The sequence below is a fragment of the Anser anser genome, assembly GCF_964211835.1.
Source record: "Anser anser genome assembly, chromosome: 5".
NCBI lineage: Eukaryota > Metazoa > Chordata > Aves > Anseriformes > Anatidae > Anser > Anser anser.
The window spans coordinates 20,807,190-20,829,933 of record NC_139725.1 but is presented as its reverse complement, the minus strand read 5'-3'; the positions used below and the strand labels follow the sequence as shown (position 1 = coordinate 20,829,933).

Genomic DNA, 22,744 nt, shown 5'->3' with positions numbered 1-22,744 from the left:
TCTAGGACTATTTTTGGAAGCTCGAATAAAAAGCAGTCATCCAGTGAAGTGCTTTTCACTTCCAGTTTTAGACATTACGTCCTTTGCTCAAACGCAATCGCTGGCTGAGCTGTTCAAGGTCAGCACATCGCCCCGTTCCGCCTCTGCCCAGACATCTCAGGAGCCTTGTGCCGAGGGCTCGTGTCTTTTCAGTTGGATGCTAAAGGTCTGCACCCCCTGCTCACCCGTCTTTGGAGAGGTGATGCCGGAAGAAGTCGTTGGCTGCCAGCTTGATAGCCTTCTCTGGTGTCACTAGGGTCAGGTTCACCGCAGCTCCTAGGAGAGGAAGAGAGGAAAAGCCCATTGGAGAATGCAAGTGAAGGGCTGAACAGTTAACTGGATCATTCAGGAATTTTTTAGCAGGAGCTGCAAAATACAAGGCCAGATGTGAGAGAGCTCCCAATGCACCAACGGGATTTAGCCGCCCAAAACACCTCTGGAAATGAAAAGGGTCCCTGCCTCCCAACACGCTGAAGTTTTGAAGAACCGTGACACGTCTCTGCTCCGTCTGTAACGTGCTTTTCGTGATTTCCTTAGCTTCAGCACTACCCCCGCCACGCATCCTTTTCCCCCATCCAAGGATGCACTGCTATGAATTCAGAAGAATGGAGGATCAGGAAAGGAGCACAAGCTGGATTAAAACCCAGTCCCAACTCCTTTGCAAATACTTTGTGGTACTGGGAAGCACAACTCTCCCCTTCTTGCGTGTGCTGCTGCCTCGTTGCTGAAGGCCACTAGTTCTCTGCAGAGGCTCCAGCCAGCTCTGCACCGACCCCTGGGGTCTGATGATCCCATTTGTGCATCACCACTGGGTGTCACCCTCAGAGCAGCTGCTCCGTGGGGCTGCTGAGCTTTTTGTCCACCGCGAGCCGAGCCCTGGTGTGCAGAAATTCCCCTCCCAGCACCACGGCTGGGCTGGGCTCGCTGGGGATCAGGGGCGCGCACGATCCTTCGCTCCCCCCATCCGCTGAACTCCCTTTTGTCAGAAGCACCAAGCAGCAAATCCCTGCATTGTGCCTGCCACAACCAACAGCCTGCACGGCCTGGCTGCCCGCTGGAGCCGGGCATTAGCGATACACAACAGCAGGACATGCAGCGTGCAAGCTGCCCCGGGGGCAGCGGGCCGCCCGGCTAGCCCCGTCTGAGCACACGGGGTTTTGCACCATCAGGTTAGTGCTCCAATATTCTCCTCCCTTTCAATCTTACGGCTCAGAAAGTCCCGCAGTGGATGACTACGATTTCCCTGCCCACGCTGAAGCACGCTGAGCTCCAGCCACTTTGGAAAGCGAAGGGGAGCTTTGCTCGGTACTTGCAGACAGCCTAAACACAGGCTCAGGGGGCCTTTTCCATGGGAGCATCACGCGGGCATCCTTGAACCCATCTCCTCTGCTCAGAGGACACATCTCCACCATGTGGGAAGTCACAGCAAGAAAACGGCCGTGCCTGGGCACTGCGACACGGTTCTCCCTCTCTGACAGCCACAGCCAGCTTCTGCGGAAAATACAGAGCAATGCTGCGTGGCAGCAAGCGAAAAAGAAAATACAGAAAAGGCAGGGAAAAGTTAAATGAACCTGGGTTTTCTCCTCCATCTCTGATATTACCAGCAAAGCTGCTTAGCAGAGAATGGATAATCCCTGCCCTCAATAATCCACAGCAGCATCGAGCCACTGGAGGAGAAGGAGAAATTAGATACTTCAGCTGTTGGCTGTCTGCTTTCCAAGGTGTTTTCTACCTCTTCAAAAAACCTCATAGCTCTTCAATTTAGCTATGCCAACAACTGCATGTTCCTAATTAAAAGCTAATCTTGGCCTATAGGCAACGCTGCGTGTACCTGAAGCAATGGCAGGCAACCAGAATGCGAAATAAATTGCAATCATTAAGAATAATATATTTTGCAAAGAAGTAGGGAAGCACCACAAAGAATGAAATCGGGTAGGTAGAGGTGAAAACAGTTAGCTGTTTGCCAGCAGAACCTGTAAGTGCCCTTTTCTCCCCGAGCCTCAGGTTTTGCTATTAACCACGTTTTTCATGGAAGCCCTATAGAACAAGAGGGGGCTTGAGTCACTCTTCTGACCCCCGGTGTAGGACTGGTGCTCTTGTTTATGATCCCTAAATTGAGCTCATTCACAAACAGGGGAGGAGGGCACACCTCACCTTGCTGTACCACCTCATGGAAAAACACAGCTCGTGGTTCCTTGGGATAGAAAACGGAGGCAGCTCTGCACTGAGGACGTCAGAAACAAAACAGAACTGAGCAAGACGGGGAGCGAACAGGTAGAACCAGGGCAAAATAAAGATAATTACCCCAAATATCTATAGGATACGCCGAAGCCTGGAAAACTTAGCATGACCCTGGCAGTCCAGGGTAATTTTGGCAGGCAGCGTGTGAACGGGGGGGTGACACAGCAGATATTATTAGCAGAGGCCAGGGAAGGCTGACACACTACTGTAGCACTGTGCTATGAATATATTCAGCCAAGGTGCAGCTAAACACCACACGTCACCCGCAGCAAAGGGCACTTCCCAGCCTGGCCTGGGCCCGTGGCTCCTGCCAGCTAGGCTAAACGGCTGCTCTCAGAATAGCTGTGGGACTTGTCTTGTACACCAGACAATTTGCTGTGGACTGCTCCTACAGAGCAGGGAGCCTCTGCCCACACGTACCCCATGAAGGAAGCACACGGTGACCCGCAGAAGAGCAGCCTACAAGCTCAAACCTCGCTCCTGCCTGCGCCGAGAAGCTTTGGGTCGCAGGCACGAGAGGCCTGAAGTCACCCCGCGGGAATGGCTGGCCCCGAGCAGCCCCTCTGTGCCCTTCGACGAAGGACAAGCGCCCTGCAGGGATGACCGACACGCTTGGCACTCTCCGTGGGACGCAGCCACTGCCCCTCCAGCACGTTAACACACAGCCCCCCCAGCTTCGGCTGGCGGGCTGGAAGTAAGAGCTTGTGAGTCACAGAGCAACCTCTGCTGGGGCACGGGGACAGAAGGAAGGGGCAAGAAGCAGTCCCACCGTCTCATTTCCATCTCCCACTGCCTGCAAGGCTGAGCCACCTCTTCACCTTCTTCCCAGAAAAGCACTCATGCTTCTCACGGATCTTGGATGTGTTTTACCTCCCCTGAGAGGGAGGGAAGGGCTCCTCATGTCAGCTCACTCCCCTTAGCATGCTGGCCGTGCAGAAATATCTACGAATTTCAGAAAGGAGCTGGAGCTGTTCATAAAACCCTTATCCAAAGCCAGCTCCCCATTCAATCGTCGGAGGCTCGAGCCACTCCCAGCTCTCCCAACAGGGCAGTACAAGGTTAGTGAGACATGGGCCAAGCCAACCGGCCTCGGAACAGCTCCTAAACAACAGGTGGGAAAAGCAAGTGCTATGCAAAACCCTCTGCCCTCTTTGAGATTTCTGCCTGGGAGCGAGACGCGGCCTGGAGATGCACATCCCTGCCCTTTGCAGGACTGAGTGGTCTCTCCCAAAAGCCCTGACAACCCTACGATCTCCCCTGCAAGCTCCCAGGAACAACTCCTTCCTTCCGCTCCCCAGAAAGCAGCCTGCAGCTGGATTTTTATGGCCAAAGCCAACGCAGGCTTCGTTCCTGGCTGGGAACCCAGGAGCAGCCCGCTTCTGGGAAAAGGCAAGCGGGAAGGCGTTGTGCTGGCACTCAGCACGGAGCTTGCCAGGGCTCCTCGGGGTTATTTGCCTCGTCGCCTGCCCCCAGGAGAGCTGCCCGAAAGCAGCCAATCCATCCCCAGCATCCACCCCACTCCCCCGAAACGCCCGCCAGCGAGTTGGGCAAGAGATGCTGCTGCCTCAGCAGCCAGCGCCACGTCCCACGTCCCACGTCCTATGTCCCATGTCCCACGTCCCATGTCGGGTGGCCACAGCGTCCGCATTTCCTCGGGAGCTGCAGAGGATCCGCTGACAGCAAGGCGTCAGCCCAAGCCAAGGGGCCAGGAGATTTACAGCAGGTTAGCACACGGGGAGAACAGCTGGAGACCGCCATGAGCCAACCTCTGATTTTTGGACAGCCCCAAGGGAATTTTTTCTGGGGGTAGTTTTTTGTTTGTTTGTTTGTTTTTTAACTGCGGCTTGTCTTAATACTCCAGCAAAGCCCCGAGGCACGCTTGAGCCAGCCAGGTTTGGACACAAGCTACCAACCAGATGGGACAGCAGGCCTGGCCACGTTGGTAGAGGGCTTTTACATAAATTCAATTACCGACCACAAGCTGAAGCACTTCAAAAAGTTTTCTACCATCCCTCTGACAAAAGTTACCGTGCCCAAGGTGGGAAACGCACACCTACAGTCCTCGGACGAGGTCCAGCGGCTTCATGCAAACTGCTAGTAAAGAGGAACTTCAGAAAATGCAAGGTTTAACACCAAAACACGCATGGGGAGGACTCAATCCCTCAGCAGAGAGCTGAGCGGACACCTGGTGTGGAGGAGTTTACTTGCAGAAACAGCTGCCAACAGCTGTGGCTACTGCTAGGTTACTGTGCTGCAAGCCAGAAAGTCCGGGCTTCTCCCTCGTTTTCCTCCCACAGCAGAGCTTCCAGTGCAGAAGCCGTGCTGGGCTAGAGGAGCGAGGTGCCTGCCTCCCTCAGCTTTTCTTACCTCTGTACATGCCGAAGTAGCCTTCCGAGCGTATTGTTTTAATGAGGCAGTCGGACCTGCAAACAGAACAGAGAGAGATAAACCACGGGAGCTCAAAGGCGGCTGGGAGCAGAGGCAACGGGACAAATCTCTCGGAGTGGTTTTCATTTCCAATCTGTCAGCAAAACCCCGAGCCGGGAAGGGACCGGCGTCAGGCGCTGAATGCCCCATTGTTCAGCCCCGAGCCCGACTTCAGCCCCTAATTCACCGGGGCTTTGAAACCCCCGTCTCACCCCGCACGCGCTGTCTGCTTTCTAGACATACAAAAGGGAAAAATGTCGCTGCGAGGGCTGTTTATCCAGGGTCCCCCCGTGGCAAACGCACACGAGATGCCCTGACGATCAGATCCCCGTGCGCATGTTTTTCAATCCAGCTCGGCAGAGGGAAGCAGAGAGGGGGCCCAGCCCGCCTACCGCTTGACTTACTCCATGAAATCTGACACAGGGCATACAAACACTGGGTGACCTGAGCACTCAGCCATCCGCGACCTCCCGCTCGGCTGAAAGCGCTGGCTTTTAGCACGCTGACTCCCACGGCAGGCAGGCAGCGAGCGCTCGGGCTCTCGCCTGCGGAGAGAGCGGCAGGGCACCGCGGAGGTCAGCTCCCAGGGGAAAGCCGTCACCTTCTTTGCCTCCGCTGCGTTCCCTTTTAACCTAAAAGCTCCGCAGGGTGTCGGAATTGCTTAAAGCCCTTTGAAAGCACGCACGCATGTCTAAGAAATCCAGATTCTCCACGGCGGCATGAAAGCTGGGCTCTGGCTGAAGGTTGCTCTGGAGCCTCTGGGAAGGGTCAGGTGCTTGATGTGGCTGTAGCAGGAAAGGTGTGCATGCATCCGTGCACGTGTGAATTATCCAGGAGCAAAAGGCATTTTAAGGAGTAATAAGGGAAATGTAGCTGATTAAAACGAGAATACGTTTCTGAGAGACTTGGCAGCATAAGGAGGAAGATCCACATCCGCTCTGCAGTAATGCTGAGGTGGGAGAGAACGAAATACAGATTTCTCTCCAGCGCTTTTTTGCCTGCTTTGGCCAAGATGGTTTCTAGGGTAACACGTTATTTGCAAGGAGCCCATCCTGCAGCGCTGCCAGCCGAGGCGGTGAGTTTCCCTGCTCTCCAATACCATACCCCACATCCTTTGGGGCCCCATCTGTCCCACTCCTGCAGATTGCACGCAGCCGTCTCTTCCCTGGGGTAGCCCCCACGTCCATTCGCAGCCCCAGGACTCAGGGCACCTCTCGCCTGTAACCCATGGGGCTCTTCCCACGTGCTGCTGGAAGCAAGGCGCTTTCCCCGAGCCAACGGTGCTGCTTTGAGCAAGCCGCGGCAGGGAGGGGAGCGGGAAGAGCTGCCTCCACACCACGCAACCTGCCGCGCGGCTGTAAGGCCTGAGCATCACTCCCAGCCCCCTGAGCTGCAGCAGGGACACGGAGCCAAGCCTTGCTCCCTTCCTCTCCCCTGGAGAAGGGAGCTAGGTGCCAGCTAAAAGTATGCGGGGCAATGTGTGGGGCAGCACAGCCGAAAGCTCAGCTCTCTCTGGCTCCTCAGGGCTGCTTCAAAGTGTCTTTGGCTCTTTCAAGGGAAGATTTATATAATTTATTTCATCAACCAATCCCAAGCTCCCCTGATGCTAAAGGTCTTTGGAGCTGAGCAGAACCAAACTCCTGCACAATTACAAGTCACCGGCTAGAGCAAGGAGGCCCAGAGACTAAAATGGTCAACGCAGAGAGCTTTTCCTTCCCATTCCCACTTTGCTCCAAAATCTCCTGGGCAGGGAAGAGGAAAATAACCGGTGTGGAAGAGCAGGGAGCAAGTGGCACTGCTTCTGAACAAAATGGCGGGAGGATAGGACGCACATCTTCAGTCCCAGACCCCTCTCTCCCCTCAATGACACCATCAGTTTTTGAAAAGCAAGGCCTGCCTCTGGTTCCTGAGCTAAAGCAGCTTGTGCGAAGGGCAGCGCACACTCCCACTGCAGACACACGGCCCTAAGCACCTCACAAACCACTGGGGAATTTGGAGGGCTGAATGCATTTGTGCCTCCTTTTCCTACAGCCTGCAGCACGATTTTTTGGACACAAGACTGATGGGGTACTACAATATCCCATCACCCCAATACCCTCCACCACCCGTGAGCCTTCAGAAGGGCCGCATTGCGGTGCTCTAGACCAGGAATGGGTTACTCTTTCCTTTTCAAAGCTGACAGCAAAGGGAAGGATTGTTACCTCTAATCTGACAGTCACAGAAGTGGAAGAGAGCCAGAGACTCCCTCGTGCACCTGGCTGTGGCTCGGCAGAGGAGCGAACCAGGGTCCTTGTGCTTTGGTCCTGAGCCCCCCCTGCCCTTTTGGGCGGTGCTGACAAGCAGAGAACACGCTGCTCCCAAGCAAGGGACACAAATAGCCGTGCCCTCAGCAGAGATCTCACCTGCTGGGCTCAGCAGCCGGAATAATTGCTCTGTTTGTTCTAGCACAGCTTGCTTTGAGATGGTCCCCTGGCTTTCCTGGGGAACGCCGAGTTCCTAGAAATGCCGAGCTCACCTGGCAGAGGTAACAAGGTGGAAGGATTCCCCACCAAAAGCCCCGGGGGCAGCTGCCCGTGGAGGCAGTACTCACATGCTGGTGTACATCCGCTGGCCATTCTGCTGGTTCTGCAGGCGAGTTTTTGCCAGGTCAATGGGAAACACGCAGGTGACCCCGATCAGCCCAGCTATCCCTCCATTGATCAGCTTGGCAGGTAAACTGCGAGGGGACAAGACACAGAAAGAGATGTCTTAGTGCTGGGACAACGCCAGGAGAGGGAAAGAGGAAAGAACGTGGCTCTTCCGTGTGACCAGACAATTTACACTTCGCTGGGTGATGAGGCTGCCCACCTGAAACCCACGGAGCAAAAGCAAGGCAAAGCCGAGCCCTTGCTGTGCAGGAAGGAGGAGAGGAAGGGAGCACGCAGCCCCAGGACAAACTGCTGCGCGGTGAAGTGGGAGCCAAACAGCTAAGCCACGCATCGCTAAGAGCAAGGAGAAACCCCGTCTCGCTGTTCCCCTAGCTTCCAGGCAAGACAAAGCATCCTCTGAGCTCTTCCTTTAAGCCACGCGGGGGAACAGGATCTGACCTGGTCCCCAGTCTCAGGGATGTCTGTCAAACCTCACAGTCACTGACGGGTGGGACAGGGAAGGAGAAGTGGTGCTCCCCAAATCCAGCCCTTCTCCCTGCCTCTTTCCCTGCCCGACGAGCTGCTGAGCACCAAACCCCAGCGAGCTGTGCTGGGAGGCATCCAGAACTCATTCTTGGAAGGAGGAGACGGGGTCCAGGTAGAGCCCTTACTTGGCTCAGGAGAACGCTGCCCACGAGTAGAGCTGGGCCCTAGGCTATGGGCTGCACAGGCACAAGGTTAAAAACGGCATTCACGCCAGTCCTGAACGTCATGAAACCCAGGATTAGATCCGAGTGCCAGGGAGCCAGGAACTGGAAGTTCCCCAGGACCCAAGGGTTTTTGCTGCCTCCAGAGGAAAGGCAGAGTGCTGGCCGGTCCTCCGTGCAGACAGACTTCAGTTAGGGCCTGATGGCATCCCACCCGCAGGTTTACCGGCAAGTGACTTCCAGCCCTGCAATCAGATACAGGTCTAACGAGAGGTTCGTGACACGTCAGCTGCTCTCGTTATGTGGGAAAGAATGCGGCAGAAGCGCAGCCAGCCGCGGATCCACGAGGCTGTTTCCAGACCCGCCGCCAGGAGGAAAAGACACCGGTGGCAGAGGCACTCGGCGGGCTGCCCCAGCACACCCTGATGTGGAGACGTGAGTTCGTCCTCCTCAGGGACATCAAAACCCGGCTGGGTGCACGTGCTTCAAAGACACGGGGCTTTTTCCACTCGCCTTCCTGTTCCCAGGGGGAATTCCTGGAATCCGCAGGCGGCACGGAGTGAGCAGCAGAGCAGCGCAACACAAGTTCCCAGCAAATTCAATTACTCCAAACGGCCAGCCGGCACTTACATGCTCGATAAACCACTGTGCACAGAGACAAAGGAAGCCTGTCTGAGTCAGCTCCCTCCAATAAAGCAGGGGATATGGCTCCCTGGGCACGGGATGTGTCGGATATTAAACCCACAGCTGGCAGCAGCCCTGGATTGCAGCTGGGCGAGCGGAACGCATCGCACAACACGATGACCTGCGAAACTCAGGGCGTGGAGACTCCGGGCTGCTACATGAGATCTCGCTGGGGGGAGCAGACAAAAGACGGATGGGATAGGAGAAGTCTTGCCTGCAAGTGCTAAGCAGGAACTTGGCGCTCCAGGAAATTCCTTCCTGCTCTCTGGCAGCGAGAGCTCCTTCCTCCTCCCCACATGACGTGCACGCGCAGCCCCGGGGCTGGCACAGCTGGAAGAAGAGGTGCCAAGGATGGGCAGGCAGACCCAGGCTCAGCCCACATCCAGAAGCAAGACGGTGCTGACTGAGATTAAATCAAGCACGGCGTGTTCGAAAGCCAGGACCGAGTCAGCACATGAGCTCAGCGCTGGGCCAGACTAAGATCTCACCAGCCTGAGACTGCTGCCTCAGGGATCTTTGCACCACGGCTGGAGGAGGGAATAGATGTGCCTGCAAACTCCTGTGCTCGTTTTGTCTCAGGGCATGGGAAAATTTCAAGCAGTAAGCAAGCTTCACAGCGTTCTCCTCATCTAACCCCCAGTTACATTGAAAGGGGAGGTTACAGACCAAATAAAAGCGCAGCAGGATGGAAGCTGCATTGGACAGGAGGCTATTTCAAGAGAGGATCACATCAGCCTCCCCAAATTCAGCTCTGAATTTACTGCTGGCAGGTTACAAATGCTACCCATAACTCTTCCCAGCCTCAGTGCTGTCACCACTTCTCTAAGTGTCTCTGAGACACCCGGGGCAGGCAGATCCTTGCCTCTCTCAACCTGTTCCAACAGTGAAATCATCCCAGGGTTTACCTCAGGTGGGAGCGAGGCACAGGCACATGGCAAACATCTTGCCTGCTGGCACACTGCGTGCAAAAGGTTCACTGATTTCAGCGCAGACCCCAGCACAAAAGGGGGACAGTTTGATAAATCTGGGCAAGCCAAACACCTGGGACAACACAGGCTGCAGGGCTGCACAGAGCTTCTCACCCTACCTGTGGACGAGAAATCCTTGCTCGAGCCTCCCGCTGCATCTGCACCCAGGCATGCAGGTTCCCCCGCGAGCACTGCAGAGGGAGACCGGTGCAGACAGCGTGTGGTGGTGTCTGGTGAAACCCTCAGATAAAGTTACACGAGCACAACTGCGGAAATGCAGTGCCCTTGATCTCACCTTGCAGCAAAATGCTGCTGTGGCTTTTGGCCTTTTGGTGTTAAGCTCATTTTGCTTTAGCATGACGACAGGATGGCAGACCTGTGTTGCAAGGGAGGAGGTGTTCGGTGTGTTATCCAAGCTTAGAAGGATGTCCTCAGCTTGGCTGGCCGTGACTGCTACAGACTCACGGTCCCACAGACGGCAGGGACGACCTGAGCAGGAAAAGGTAAAGGAATCGGGGCACAGAGAGGAACCTGAAACCAAGGATCAGACGGAGCTGGGCACCACAGCTGAAGCAAAAGCTTTTTCCTTTATGACTAAGTCACTCCATGTTTTACCTTGGTGCTCCCTGCTCTCTCCCAGGATGAGACTACCCCGTGCTCTCTCTCCTTTTTATCTTCTACACAGCCCCTGCCTCTCACGGCCCACGTGCACAGCACTTAGTGCAATGGAGCTAACACAGGCTGCCACGTGAATAAAGCCACTCGCTCAGTTTTACGCTAGAAGGGAGAGAGAAACATCCCACTTCTCCCAGGGCTCCCCCTGAGCCCTTCTAACTAGCCCCTGTAGCCAGCAGGCTTCTGTTCACACTGCCAGGAGGCTATCGGGAGGCTGGAGGAGACCTTACAGGACACCTCCCCTTCCTTCAGAATGGCCAGGGACATCTGCTTTCGGTGCTCTGCTGAGGCTACCAGGGACAGGCACCCGTCAGGCTTCACGGAGGTGAATCTCAGCGTGCCCTTCGTTGGCATAAGAGAACGCCACGTGCTCTCCAGATTGGGTAACTGGTGGCAGGCAAATCTAGGCACAGGAACACTGCAGTGCTGCCTCGTTATCAGCGCAGCTCAGGACTGCCTTCAATTGCAGGAGGAAGGTGGGCAGGAAGATATCCTAATCATGGCAAACCCTAAGAAGGGGCAGCCCTCTTTCCTTTAGCCTTCAGCTGTTACCAAATCCTGGTCCTCTGTCACCAGGCCTCATTCCCCCACTGATCCAGGCTACCTGCTTCCCTCCTGTCCTGAGCTAATAACCTGGAAAGGCAAATATCAGAAAAAGGCGACAAAAAAAACCAAACACAACAAAACGAGAGGAATCCCATGGCAGACAGGAGTCATTCATCTTGGACAACTTCACAAGCAGCAGAAAGTTCAACCCAGCTTAGCACTGGCACAGATCTTAGTGAGCTAAGGGGACAATGGTGTCTTTTGAGAAAACACATCCCAGTTCATCTCCAGACAGGACTCAGATCCAGCCTTTGCATATGCTGGGACCAGCGCTCTTAAGCTCCTGCTGTGCACTTAAGTGCCACCAATTATTGTTGGCACTTCATGTTCCTGCAATCACTCAAGCATTGAGTGGCTTTAGAAGAAGGGCACAAGGCTGCATCTATGCGGACCTTGTACTGACAAGCACTGGATCCGCAGCTGGTCAAGGAGCTGGCTTTGCTCCCTTGATGTCAGCAGCTGAAGTCAGCAGGTCAAGCTGACCTTTGGAAGAGGAAGCAAAAAGCAATGGGCTCATGAAAGGTCAAAAGCAGAGGAGAGAAATAAAAAGCAGTGAGAAAAATAGCTTGAGGAAGCAGAGATGCGACAACATGGCAGACACATACTAAGAGATGGCTGAGGAGAAATAAGAGATGAAAGAAAAAAACGAAGGTAAGAAAGGAGCAGAGAAGAAGTCAAAGCTGTTTAAGGTCGGAAGTGATGCTCAGGTGTTTTTCTCCAACCTCCTGTATCACAAAAGGGATTGAGTTTGAAATACGTCAACAGAAAAATCCAAAGCACAGCCAACAACTTAACATTTTTTAAAAAAGTTACCTGATCTGTTTATCAGCCATTTAATTCCAACTTGATCTTGTTAAGAAATGGATTTGTTCCTTCAAACCGTTCTTTAATTTTTTTTTCAGTCACTTCTTTTCCAGTTTGGTTTCTTCCTGGGAAAGGAGAGAAAGACACCAAAGAGACGAGGTTGAGAACGGGCACTGCTCTTCTTGAAGCTCGGGTCCTACTTGGCAGGGTGAGACAGGCTGAGGAAGAAGTGAGTTCAGAGAGCACCTCGTCTCCTTTGAGAGAGGAGACTGAGCTGCTGACTGGGCTCCCGAGGGAGCCGTATAAAAATACATCCGCATATATATAAATATAGATGCACAACTGGAAGGAAGAGCTGCCAGAGTCGTCAGGCTCCAGCAGCACATGAGGAAGGGCCGCAGCAAGGCAGTGCCCGAGCTCTGCCTGGCATCCAGGAGAGCGGGGCTCGTCGCCCACAAACACCAGGACCCCCGACCCCAGCCCTCTACAGGTCCACGCAGCCACCCCAAGGATCAAATGCCGCTGCGAGACCCCTTTGGCCCTTCCCTCCAGCACACAGAGACACCGTTTCTAAAGGACAGAAGCAGAGGAAATATCTCTGCCCTTAGCCTCAGGATTGAAATTTGCCCCTTGACTGCAGATGATTTCCTAAGCCCCACAGGATTTCACTTTCAGCAAGGTGGCTTCCAGGCTGACCCTGCTTCTGCTCTGGAGATGCAACCTGAGGGCAGGAGGCGCTCCTGAGGATAAAAGCTCACTGAAAGCCTAACCCCGGAGGCAGGGGGAAGGTAACACACACGGTTCAGCGCTGACCCGCACCGCTCTCTGTTATGCCAAGTGTCACGGACGGGGCAGAGGGAGAGCACTTGGGCGGCCCCGCAATTTGGCGGTGTGGGACTAAAGCCGCCTTCGGCAGTCCCAAATCCAGCCAAAGCCACGAGCGACCAGCACACAGCTTGCTCAGGAAAGGGGCTCCTCTCCAAAACCCTACACGCCAGCCTCACCTGCTACATAACGTTACCTTCCTTCTCTTCCACGGTCCCTCTCCGGAGAGTTTACCTGATCCTGACTAATCTGAGGAAGCAGGGCTTAAAAACGTCCAGAGGTGGGTGAAGCCTGCACTTCCCAAGTGAAAACCACTTGCGTCTTTCCCTGTGTGCACTGTCACGTCTCCGAGAGCAACTTCCTTCAGGTTAGTTTAATCTGATTCCCTATCGCTTTAACCAGAACAAGACCAAAATACAAAAACAAACACAGGCAGACCAGCTCCAGCTGAAAGCCTGTTGTCCCGGCGTAAATAAGCCCTGAACCACGAAAGCTCGCTCGATAACATCTACACCCTCAACGGGATGTTTGTGCTTACTGAGGCAGCGGCTCCGACAAAACGCGCTGGGCGATCCCCACAGCCCGTGGCAGGCTCGGGTGTGCTCCTCCTCTGCGAGCAGACACTAGCACCTGAGAAGCATTCATCCAGCACCCGGCACAGCAGGGGCCTCAAGGTCCGTGCCCAGGGGATTTTCACGCATTGAGGGATTTTAACGCACCGAAGTGGAAAGCTTGTTTGAGCTCCGTTTGTGCAAGCACAGCTCCAGCAAATGACCGCTTGCAAAACAAACCCGGTGGGACTGCAAACTCTACCTGAGCGCTCTCCTGTAGCCTCCAGGATTCCCCGAGCCCTTTAAAGGGTGGTGCAGGATGAAGCCCTCGGTGCCCTGTCAAGGAAACTCCTGGGGAGAGCCAGAGCCCAGTCCTTCCCAGGGCAGGAAGGTAACTACTACAGCCCGAGAGGAGCGAAAACACAGGCCGGGAGGAGAATGCTGCTGATCTTACGGGACAATTAAAAAAAGAAATCCAGGACAACGTCATGCTTTTATCCTAGGGAGGAAAGAGGCACGAGGAGCCTGGAGGATCTGGTACAGGCAGGCCGGGGAAACGAGAGCCATGAGAGGCCTGCCTTCGAGTGGGAGAGGCTGGGAAACCCCAGCGGAAGGGGGTCCTAAACTGTACGTGCCGTAATTACAGCAACGAGAGCTGCACAGGCGATGAATTACGTGGCGGTAATTCCTTCCTAGAGTGCTGTTAGCACAGCTAGGCGTGGATTAATGCCCCATTACTCGCGCACCACGACGTCCCTTCTCCATTTATTAAAATGATCAAGCAAATTAGTTTTAGAGTGACGTGCCCGGGGAAGCACCTCCGTGCCAGGCAGAGGAGCGCCGTGACAGCCGGCGCTGCCGTGCACACAGCCCAGGAGCCCGCTCAACCCCATCTCTCCCTTTCCCAGCTCCCAAAAACACAGCTCCAGAGTGGGATGGAGGAGCCAGACTGAGGGTACCCCAACACAAACCTGGCCAGCTCTGGATGCATCCAGTCCTCGCAGCTTCTGCCGCTGGAGAAACGGCCCCGTTCTGCTCCCCGTCCTTGCTACGCCCCCCACGCTCCTCCTGTAAGGTCTTCTCCGGGCGGCCAGCTCTGCAGCCCTCAGACCTGCTGCCGGGGCTGGACTCTGAACCTTTGTGTCTCCTTGCCTTATCACTCGAAGCAAAAGTGCTTACTCCGGTAAGCATCCCATAATTATATCGTAATTATAGGATTTACAGCCCAGGCGGGGGCACGGACGGGAGGATCTTCCCCCTCTGCTTCTCTCTGGGCAGGTGGCAAGGGAAGCTGCAGTCGGCTGTTCTCTGCCCAGCCGAGATTTCAGGGGTCACCGAGGGGAGGGAGGCGGCAGAACAAACAGGGCAGGACGCAGCACCTCTTCCACAGCGCCCGCACGCAGCCACGCCAGTCACCTTCTCACGCCTCCCCCTAACAAGCACGGGATTAACGTGCCGCAGAGCCCTTCTCCCCATATTTTTAAGCACAGCGGAAGACTTAAATCTGGGCTCTGATCAGCAACCTCGATCGCCTGCAGCACCCACAAAGCTTGGATGGGAACAGAGGTGTCACCGCGCTGCCCCGTGGCTGCATGTCACCACCGCTGTGCCCGCAGCCCTGCCCCCTCCGTCCTGTCCTGCTCTCCCCCTGCCAGGCCGAGAAAGGCCGATTTATCTGAGCGCACACAGGCTGCCGTTTGGACGGGAGACCTTCAGCCAACGTTATCTGGCTCTGCTGCTGAAAGAAGCAGCCCTGTCCTCTCCCAGACATGTGTTCCCGTCCCCGCTCCCGTGCCAGCACAAACATTTGTGCAGGGCGGTCAGGCAGGGATGACAGAACTCGAGGCCAGCACATGCTGGAGCTGTCACTGAAAGCAAACACTTGAACTACAACCTTGACTTGAAAATAAACAGCAGAAGGGGAAAACAGGACTCCCTGCAACGCATTCCCATTTGTCTCGAGAGCAGACAAAACCCAGCGCCCCAGCCAGAAAAGCCACCAGCAAGGAACGGGGCTCAGAGGGTGAGAGGAGGCGTTCGTTGTGGAGAGAGGACACGGCAACGCGGCCGATCGCTGTCGAGGGACGAGGAAAAAAGCGATCAGCCACCAGCTCCTGGCAGCCCGGGCACGCCGGATGCAGAGGCGTAAGGGAGAGGAAATGACAAGCTTCGGCCAGCTTCCAGCTGGGAGTTCCTCCCCACGATCCCGACGGGCTGAGACTCACCTTATCTTTACGGGACGCCTGCCAACCCTCAGCACTGTGGCACCGAAGCCTCGGTACTCCCCAGACACCCTCCGCAGCAGCTGCCCGCTGGGATGCACGCAAACCCCACCCGCGCAGCCGCCGGGCTCTGCGGGCGCTGGCTCTCCCACTCGGTGCTCCGCGACACACCGCGAGCCGCTGGGAGAGGAGAACCCCTCCGGGACCAGCACGCTGCTGTGCTTCACGCTGCAAATGCGTTCGGAGGCACGGACGCCCTGCCGAGTTTTCCTAATGACCGAAGCAGAGGCGCCAGGGAAGATTTTAGGAGCGCAAATCGACCCGCGAATATGCTCCGAGAGAAGCCGCTTTCTAGATGCGTGCCGGGCACAGAACACACCAGGGAACCGGCACCGGGAAGTCTCACCCGTGGGGATGCTGCCGACTTGGCTCCTACCTGCCCGCAGGCCCTCAAAAGCAGGGCTGGGCTGAATTTCCCTGCGGCCCCAAGCACGGCACCAGTCCTCGATGAAACACAGCAGCTCCCACGCCGCGGGCTGCTCCCTCACCACCGCGGGCACGCGGCTCTCCGGCTGTGCAGCCCCTCCGTGCCGCGTACTGGCGCTGCAGATGCGAACTCACTCGCCTCGTGGTCAGAAGGGAGCCCGCAGCCGGCCCCGTCCACGCCGAGCCCTCGGAGTGCCAAGCCCGGGCCAGGTCCCCCCTTGGCTCAGGTGAAAGCAGGCCAAAGTCCCCGCGGGGAGGTGCCGCGGGCCCGCCTGCCCCATTGGCTGCCCGCACGGTGGAGGGGGCAGAAAAGAATGAAAGAGCAGCAAACTCTGCCCCAGTACCTGGCCTCCGTGCTCCCTGCAAACTCACCCATCGGTCTGGACAGCCTCACCATCCCCACGCTGCCCTCTTGGCGATAGAAACGCCTCAAGACACCTCCATCGTGCCGCAAAGAAATTGGCTAGTTTGCTGGAGGTGCAGAACAGCCCTCAGGGTGAGGACACCGCAGAGGGGTTTGGCTTTGCAAACACAAGAAGAGGCAGTACAGATTAACCTGGATGTCCCCAGAGGGGAACCAGAACTCCTGATTAGCAGCAAAGGCCCCTGAACTCTCATTCCTGCTCTTTTGCTGACTTGCTCTTTGCCTTCAGACGGGATTTCCAGCCGCAGCCAGCAGGCTGAGGAACACCCTGTTCTCCAGACGACATTTCAGCTTAGGAAAAACAGGCCACGAACAAACAGTGTTCATCGTCTCAGCAGAGGTGCCTCTGCCTGCTCATCCCCGCGTAGCTGCCCATGCCATCGTGGTAGGAGAGGAGCCACGGCGGGGGAACAGGGGCAGAGTCACAGGGGGCGATCCTACAAACCCCTAGGGCTACGGCCAGGTCCGACGCTCTGCCGCGGAGCGCAGGCCGGGATTTACAAAGCTAACCTTCTACGTTATGGCCAACTCCTCATGCATAAAGGCAAACTCTGTCAGCTCCCCGTGGCTTCGACAGCAGCGTGGACAAAGCAGCACAGGAGCCAGAGGGACACAAGCCCTTTCCACGCGTCTCTGACTGTAAAATTTTTAGTGACACAGCAAGACAAGGCCAGAGCCCAGCAGCAGCAGAGATTCAGGCCCAGCATGTCGCTCGAATACAGCAGTAGGCTCCAGCCTGCGGTCTGCAGAGACCTGCAAATCCATGCCCTGATTCACGGGGATCTTGAAGAAAGCAGCTACGGAGCACCTAATCCGTACGCAGACACAATAAACAAGCTATGGGGAAGCTCCCGGAGGCAATGGTTACCGAAATTCAGTTTACCACGGCCGATGTTATTTTGCAGCTGGAGCAACAAGTGGAAGCAGCAGCTGACTGACAGATACCGAAGCAGCCCAGACATGACCATGCTGGTATTCAGGCAAGTTCACAGCTCGGACATCTTGAGATGACGGAAGTGCTTGCTTGTTGCCAGTGATCCCCCTTCCAAGCGCTGCTTGAGAAATCGTGTAGTCATGCATTGAACTGGTGTGATTCAAACACACTTTCAACCCGTCTCACTCCGGAGCAGTTCTCCATGCCAGCTTTTGTGAAATTACAGCTTCGGGGAAACACGGCGTTAGCTGGAGAAAGAGCACAAACGAACTGAGAAGCTGGAGTGTGGAAGATCAGAGACGGAGCAGGGAAAAGAAGCAAGAACTTGTATGAAATCTGTCCTTTTCACCGTTCTGTGGTGGCCTTGTCCGTAAAGAAAAGGCAGACCCGGAGCCTGATGGCGCAGCCAGACCACTGCTCTGATCTGGAAGGACTCGCTGCACCCTGGGAAACGAAGTGGTGCAAAGCCCTCACTTGGGTGTTCTGCCAAGAGACTGCCAGAGCAGAAAAAAGGTACAAAGCAGTAACTAAAAACTACCAACCAAGGAGCCCAAGGGAAAATCAGGGTTGGATTCGAGCTCACTCAGTAGGAACGAGGCAAACAGGGCAGAGCTGAGGACCTGGGGTGTGAAAGGGCCCATTCATTCCCCACAGGCAACAAAACCCGGGCTCCTGGCTCTCAGCAGATTGCTCTCCTCTGAAAGAACAGGCCTTCAGCAGCCCTGCTGGGAAAAAAAAAAAAAAAACACCATCTTTTCTGGCCAATTCGTGGCATTACCTCATCGGAGCACCACCTACGCACCCACGGAGCTGTTCCTGTCCAATGCCTTGCAGCGTGTCCTCCTGGGCTGGTGCCAGACCCGAGGCTGCAGCGGGGCCGTACCGCAAGGGCTGTAAATTCAGCCCTGTCCCTTCCAGCCCAGCAGCCAGCGAGGGGCTCCCGGGTCGGTGCCGACACACGGCGGCTCCCGCAGCACGAGGGAAGATGGATGAAGTCGGCGTGTTAAACTCAGCCAGGTCGAGGCCGCTCCTTCCCTCTCCAAACTCACCCGAGCCAGGGAACAGCCAGAGAAGGGAGGGGAAAACCGAGCCAACCTGCTGCAGATGGCCTCTTGTGCGTCCCTGTCACTCCTCGGAGATCTCCCACTTTTACTTTTCCTGTCGTGTCCCCCACGACGGCCAGGTCCTCCAGCAGACAGAAGCCAGAAGGGCTCCTTCTCTCTGCTGGAGCCTGGGACCTGGTCCCCCGCCCGCTGCAGTGAGAGGGAGCATTACTGCTAGGGCGCACCCTGCTCAATTCTGTCCGATTTCACAGGGTTTCCTTGTCCACCTGCCCGTAACAGCCTCGTCTTCTCACTGGCGCTCCTGCACAGGCTCACGATGACAGGGAACGGCTGAGGTCTTGACAGCCCGAGCTTACCGGTTCTTGGCAAAGGGGTGAAACAGCAAATGCGGAAAAGTAAGAAGGAGAGAAAAAAATAAGAGGGAGAGCTGGATACCTACATCTCTGCTCCAACAGCTGTCTGCAGAAAAAAAGGACAAAGGCCGTGCAAGCACGTCAGCTGCCTTGAGCACCACTTTTCCTGCTCATCCTTCCCACTCCTGCTCACTGTAGAGAACGTGGCCCATAATTACTGCAAGCAGGGGAGGAGAAATGCAGGAAACCTCTGCGTGCGTGCTGATCTCGCGTGAAAGGAGCCCCCGAAACGCACAACTCGCTGCTTGTAGAAACAGCCCAGGCTCTCACTATCCCGTGTGCGGGAACAGGGCTCTACAGCATCACCCTGGGCTTGCACGCTGCGTCACGCCAGGGTGATGGAGCACAAAGTGGTGTTTGCTCCCCCAAAACCTGCACCCCGTGGAGAGGAGAGCTGGTGGCGAGTGTCCTGGCAGCGTCCCAAGGACCTAGCTGGGCTCGGTGCGTGGCGAGACGCACAGCCCCGAAAGGGGCTGGGGACTGCAGCGCTGCGGAGAATGGGAGAATGCTGGCTCTGTAGTGAACTCATATGCAGAGCTCGCACGGAGAGCTTCCCTCCATCTACCGCGCCTGCTGCTAATTCCCTTCGCAGCCCTGCTCATTACTAAAAACACAACACAATAAAAGGGAACCGCACACGCGTATACCTTGCCCAGATTCCCTCCATCCTGCCCGATCCTGAGTCACCGCCAGCCATTAACTGTTGCCATGCGCTGAGGAGGACACAGTTATTAAATTAATAGGGGCTGCTTAACCTGGCTACAAATATACACGAGTTCTTTGTGCCTTAGTGAGCTAATAAGGCATGTGCTAATTACATTAATTCAAACAAGCCCAGCGTGCCCCGAGGGCAAAGGGAGAGAAGGGTGCAACAAACCCAGGCTCTTTCATAATAGCTGTGCGAGAGGGGAAGGTACTTGCCTTGACAAGGCTTCAGGAGGAGCAGCACAGGAGCGCGGCGGCTCGCGCCCTACAGCTCGCTCGGCCCAGCTGCCTGGCTATCGGGCAAAAAGCCCGGCTCCTTCACCCAGCCCTGGGTGCAACGAGGGAAACGGGATCCCCCCTCCAAAGCGCCAGCTGGCTCGGCCCTTCCTCCCTCCGTCACCGCGGCGTGGAGCATGCCACCAGCCTCGGGGTGACACCGTGCCGTTTGGGGGCCCCTCGCAGCGGGGCCAGCGGGCTGCAAAGCCACGCAGCGTCCCGCCGGGTGCTGCTCCCTGCACAGAGCTGGCTCTGCCACACGCCCGCAGGCAGGAGGGTGCTGGCCGGACAGACGGCGAGGAAGCTGTACGGACGCCGCCGGGTGAGTGAGGCAGCCGGGGTCGGGCAGGGGGAAGTGTGCTCCCCTCCCGTGTCCGAACAGAAACGGATCCTTCCGAAAGGGGAAGAGGCAGGGGAAGAGTGCGGCGGGGAGACGGGGAAGGAGGGCAGGAAGGGCAGACGCACGATCCCGGCCAGGCTGGGGTATGCTCGGAAAGGAGCCCCCCGCCCACCAGCCCCCGAGAAGCGGGTCCCTCACCTCTGCCATCCCCGGCGGGGAGCCCTCCTCGGTGCCGGCTCGCGCTGCGGTGCCTGCCTCCTGGCACACGAGGCAGCGAGAGGAAGAGGAAGAGGAGAGGAAGTCGCTCGTATTTCTTTGCATCTCCAGGGACACGTGCTCACCGAGCACTTTGCAAAGCGTGCGCATGTTCCTGCTAGGGGACACTAGGGGACCGTGACAGAGCAAAGCAGGAGAGGGGTTTTTTTCCCCTCCGCTCCCACTTCTTCCTGCAGCACGTGCATCGGGCAGCACGCAGAGCTGTCCCCAGGAGGCCCCAAAGCAAGCACCTTTCTCCAGCAGCAAGGACCACGCCGTGGGAACCGCGCAGCGTTTTAAAGATGCTTTCTCTCCCCAAAGACAGCATCTCCTACCAGGCACCCCGCGGGATCCAGGGCTGCAGTACAACGCGGTTCATCCCCCACACAGAACCACGGGTACAGGCTCCATGCAGCCTCGACAGTGAGCTGGCAGAGAGGACGCAAATATTTTCACAAGGAAAATTTCACCCCTGGAAAGCGCATCTCTTTCAAGCCACGTCAGCCTCTTTCCCAGCAGAGGCTGCGGTTACTCAGTCACTGGCCCGGCACAAATCCAAGGCGCTGCCAAAAAGGAGGGAGCCCTTCCTTCCCCCAGCAACCAGCCTGACTCCTTTCCGACCAGGCCTTTTCCCTGGCTCCCCACTGACAAAAACAACAAACACAAAACTCACCGATGAACAGCAGGAAAATAGAACAAGAATCCCTTCTGGGAAGCCCGGGATGCGCACGCTTCCGGGTGCGGAACAAAATGCTTTAAAAGGCCCAGAGCCTCGTGGGGGCTGTGGGACAACTGACAGGTGTCACTCCCCAGAGAGGGCCCCGCTGTGCGAGCACGCAGACGCTGGTGTGCAGCCTTCAAGCTGAGCCACCGCTGCGTGGCTGCCACCTCCTGCAGCAGAGATGGGTGTGGAGAGCAAACAGGCTAACACAAGGACATTCTCCCAGCTTCCCAAACGCTCTGCGACAGCAGGTGGAGACCTTTCCGACGAAGGCAGCATATGTCCTCGCCTCCCACTGCTGAAGGCAGGCTGTGACTAATGCTCCCCAAACACTCCAAGTGCCAGCTGAACGTCACGTTGATCAATGCTCCTCTCCTCTCAGCCGCGGCGGCGCAGGACAGCCCTCCCAGGACACCGCTGCCGTTGCTGCCCGTCCCTTTGCCGTACCGATGCCTGAATATACCTGCTCTGCTCCTGCAGCACAAAGCACGTTTTTCTCCTCCCATCTCAGCTGCTTGCTTATGCCAAAGCTGTTGGGAGCACAACAAAATGGTTCCGTGCTCGGCGCGCGTCAGCAGCCCCGCACGGGTCACGTTGCTCCTGCAGAGGTTAGCAGCTCCTCGGAGAAACTTCTACGTGCTCGGCGATGAGCAGGAGAATTGCCAAGGGGACTGCAACTGCTGTCTGACAGCTCCGGAGTCTGCGGCGTGATCCATCCGCCGGCTCCCTCCTCGCCCAGGGTGCTGTGAATCAGCAGAGACTCCAGCAGGCTGCAAGGCAGCGCGAGGAGCTCCCGGCAGGGAGAGAATATATATTTAGGAGGCTCCAGACAAATAAAAACACACGCAGTCCTGCTCACCAGCTCGCCGGCACAGCACAGAAAGAGGCAGGTAATACAAGAAAGGAAAAAGAGGGACGGGGGTGAAAAAAAAACAACAAAGAAAGTCAAACTTGGAAAGTCATTCTCTGGGTATCAAATGGTCCCAGGGCAGGACCGAAGTGGGCTGTGGGTGTCAGCACCCACTTTTGGTACCAGTTCCAGCGGTGCAAGCCGCCTTCTCCTCCCACAGCAGCGGGCACAGCTCGCTTCTGCCACCGGAGTCAGCAGGAGCTCGGCTCCTGCAGGCGAGAGGCTCGGCAGAGCAGCAGAGCCTGAGTCAGCAGCAGGCAGAGGCCTCCCGAGCACGTCCCGGCCGCGGGAGCAGGCTGCTCAGCCCTCCCGGGAGCATGGCGCTGGGGAGCGTGCCCACCCGCCGCCTGCCATCTCCTGCCACCCCCGCCAAAGCCAGAGGCAGGCCATCTGCCGGAGCGCGGCTGCGGATCGTCCCTCCCTCGGGAAGGGCCCGGGGCTGGGCTGGGTTATTCATACAGCGTCTGGCACGTCTGTCGGGCTCATCGCTTCGGTGTCCCAGCTATTCCCTTCCAGTTCGCCGTTAGTTTTGGAGAACCGGAGCGGGGCATCACTAAATCTTCCTGTTACGTTTTCTGCGAAAAATGGTACCGAGAAGACGACAGCTGCCCACGTGCATACAGTGAGCTGCTAGCAAAGCAAGCGGGACAGCTCAGGGAAGGGGGTCCAGGCCAACGCAACGTGTTTTATGTCCTTTAGAAGAATTGCTACCCTTACAAAATAGCCTTCATAAACAACAGCTGTTCCCGAAGGATGGGATGAACCAACAAGTGTTGCTGTTGCCGTACAGAGAAGAGCTCAGCTTACCCAGGACGTGGACAAGGAAGCTGTCCCCGTGCT

General features: G+C 56.5%; 1 protein-coding gene across 7 annotated transcripts in view; it reads right to left on the bottom strand.

Moving 5' to 3' along the window:
• Nucleotides 1-22,744, bottom strand: part of SLC25A22 (solute carrier family 25 member 22) — a 47,136-nt gene that overhangs the window by 12,756 nt on the left and 11,636 nt on the right. For 2 of the 7 annotated variants that reach the window (XM_083839595.1, XM_083839590.1), the window contains exons 2-5: nucleotides 11,788-11,903; nucleotides 7,298-7,423; nucleotides 4,648-4,703; nucleotides 225-315 (exon numbers count right to left, since the gene is read on the bottom strand). In XM_083839595.1, coding sequence (XP_083695721.1) covers nucleotides 225-315; nucleotides 4,648-4,703; nucleotides 7,298-7,423; nucleotides 11,788-11,807 — 293 coding nt within the window. In that variant the 5' untranslated portion in view covers nucleotides 11,808-11,903. Of the gene's footprint in view, nucleotides 1-224; nucleotides 316-4,647; nucleotides 4,704-7,297; nucleotides 7,424-11,787; nucleotides 11,904-15,782; nucleotides 16,067-20,216; nucleotides 20,568-20,946; nucleotides 21,511-22,744 lie in introns of those variants that run through there. The other 5 variants (XM_083839594.1, XM_083839593.1, XM_083839591.1 and 2 more) reach the window with 5 other exon arrangements.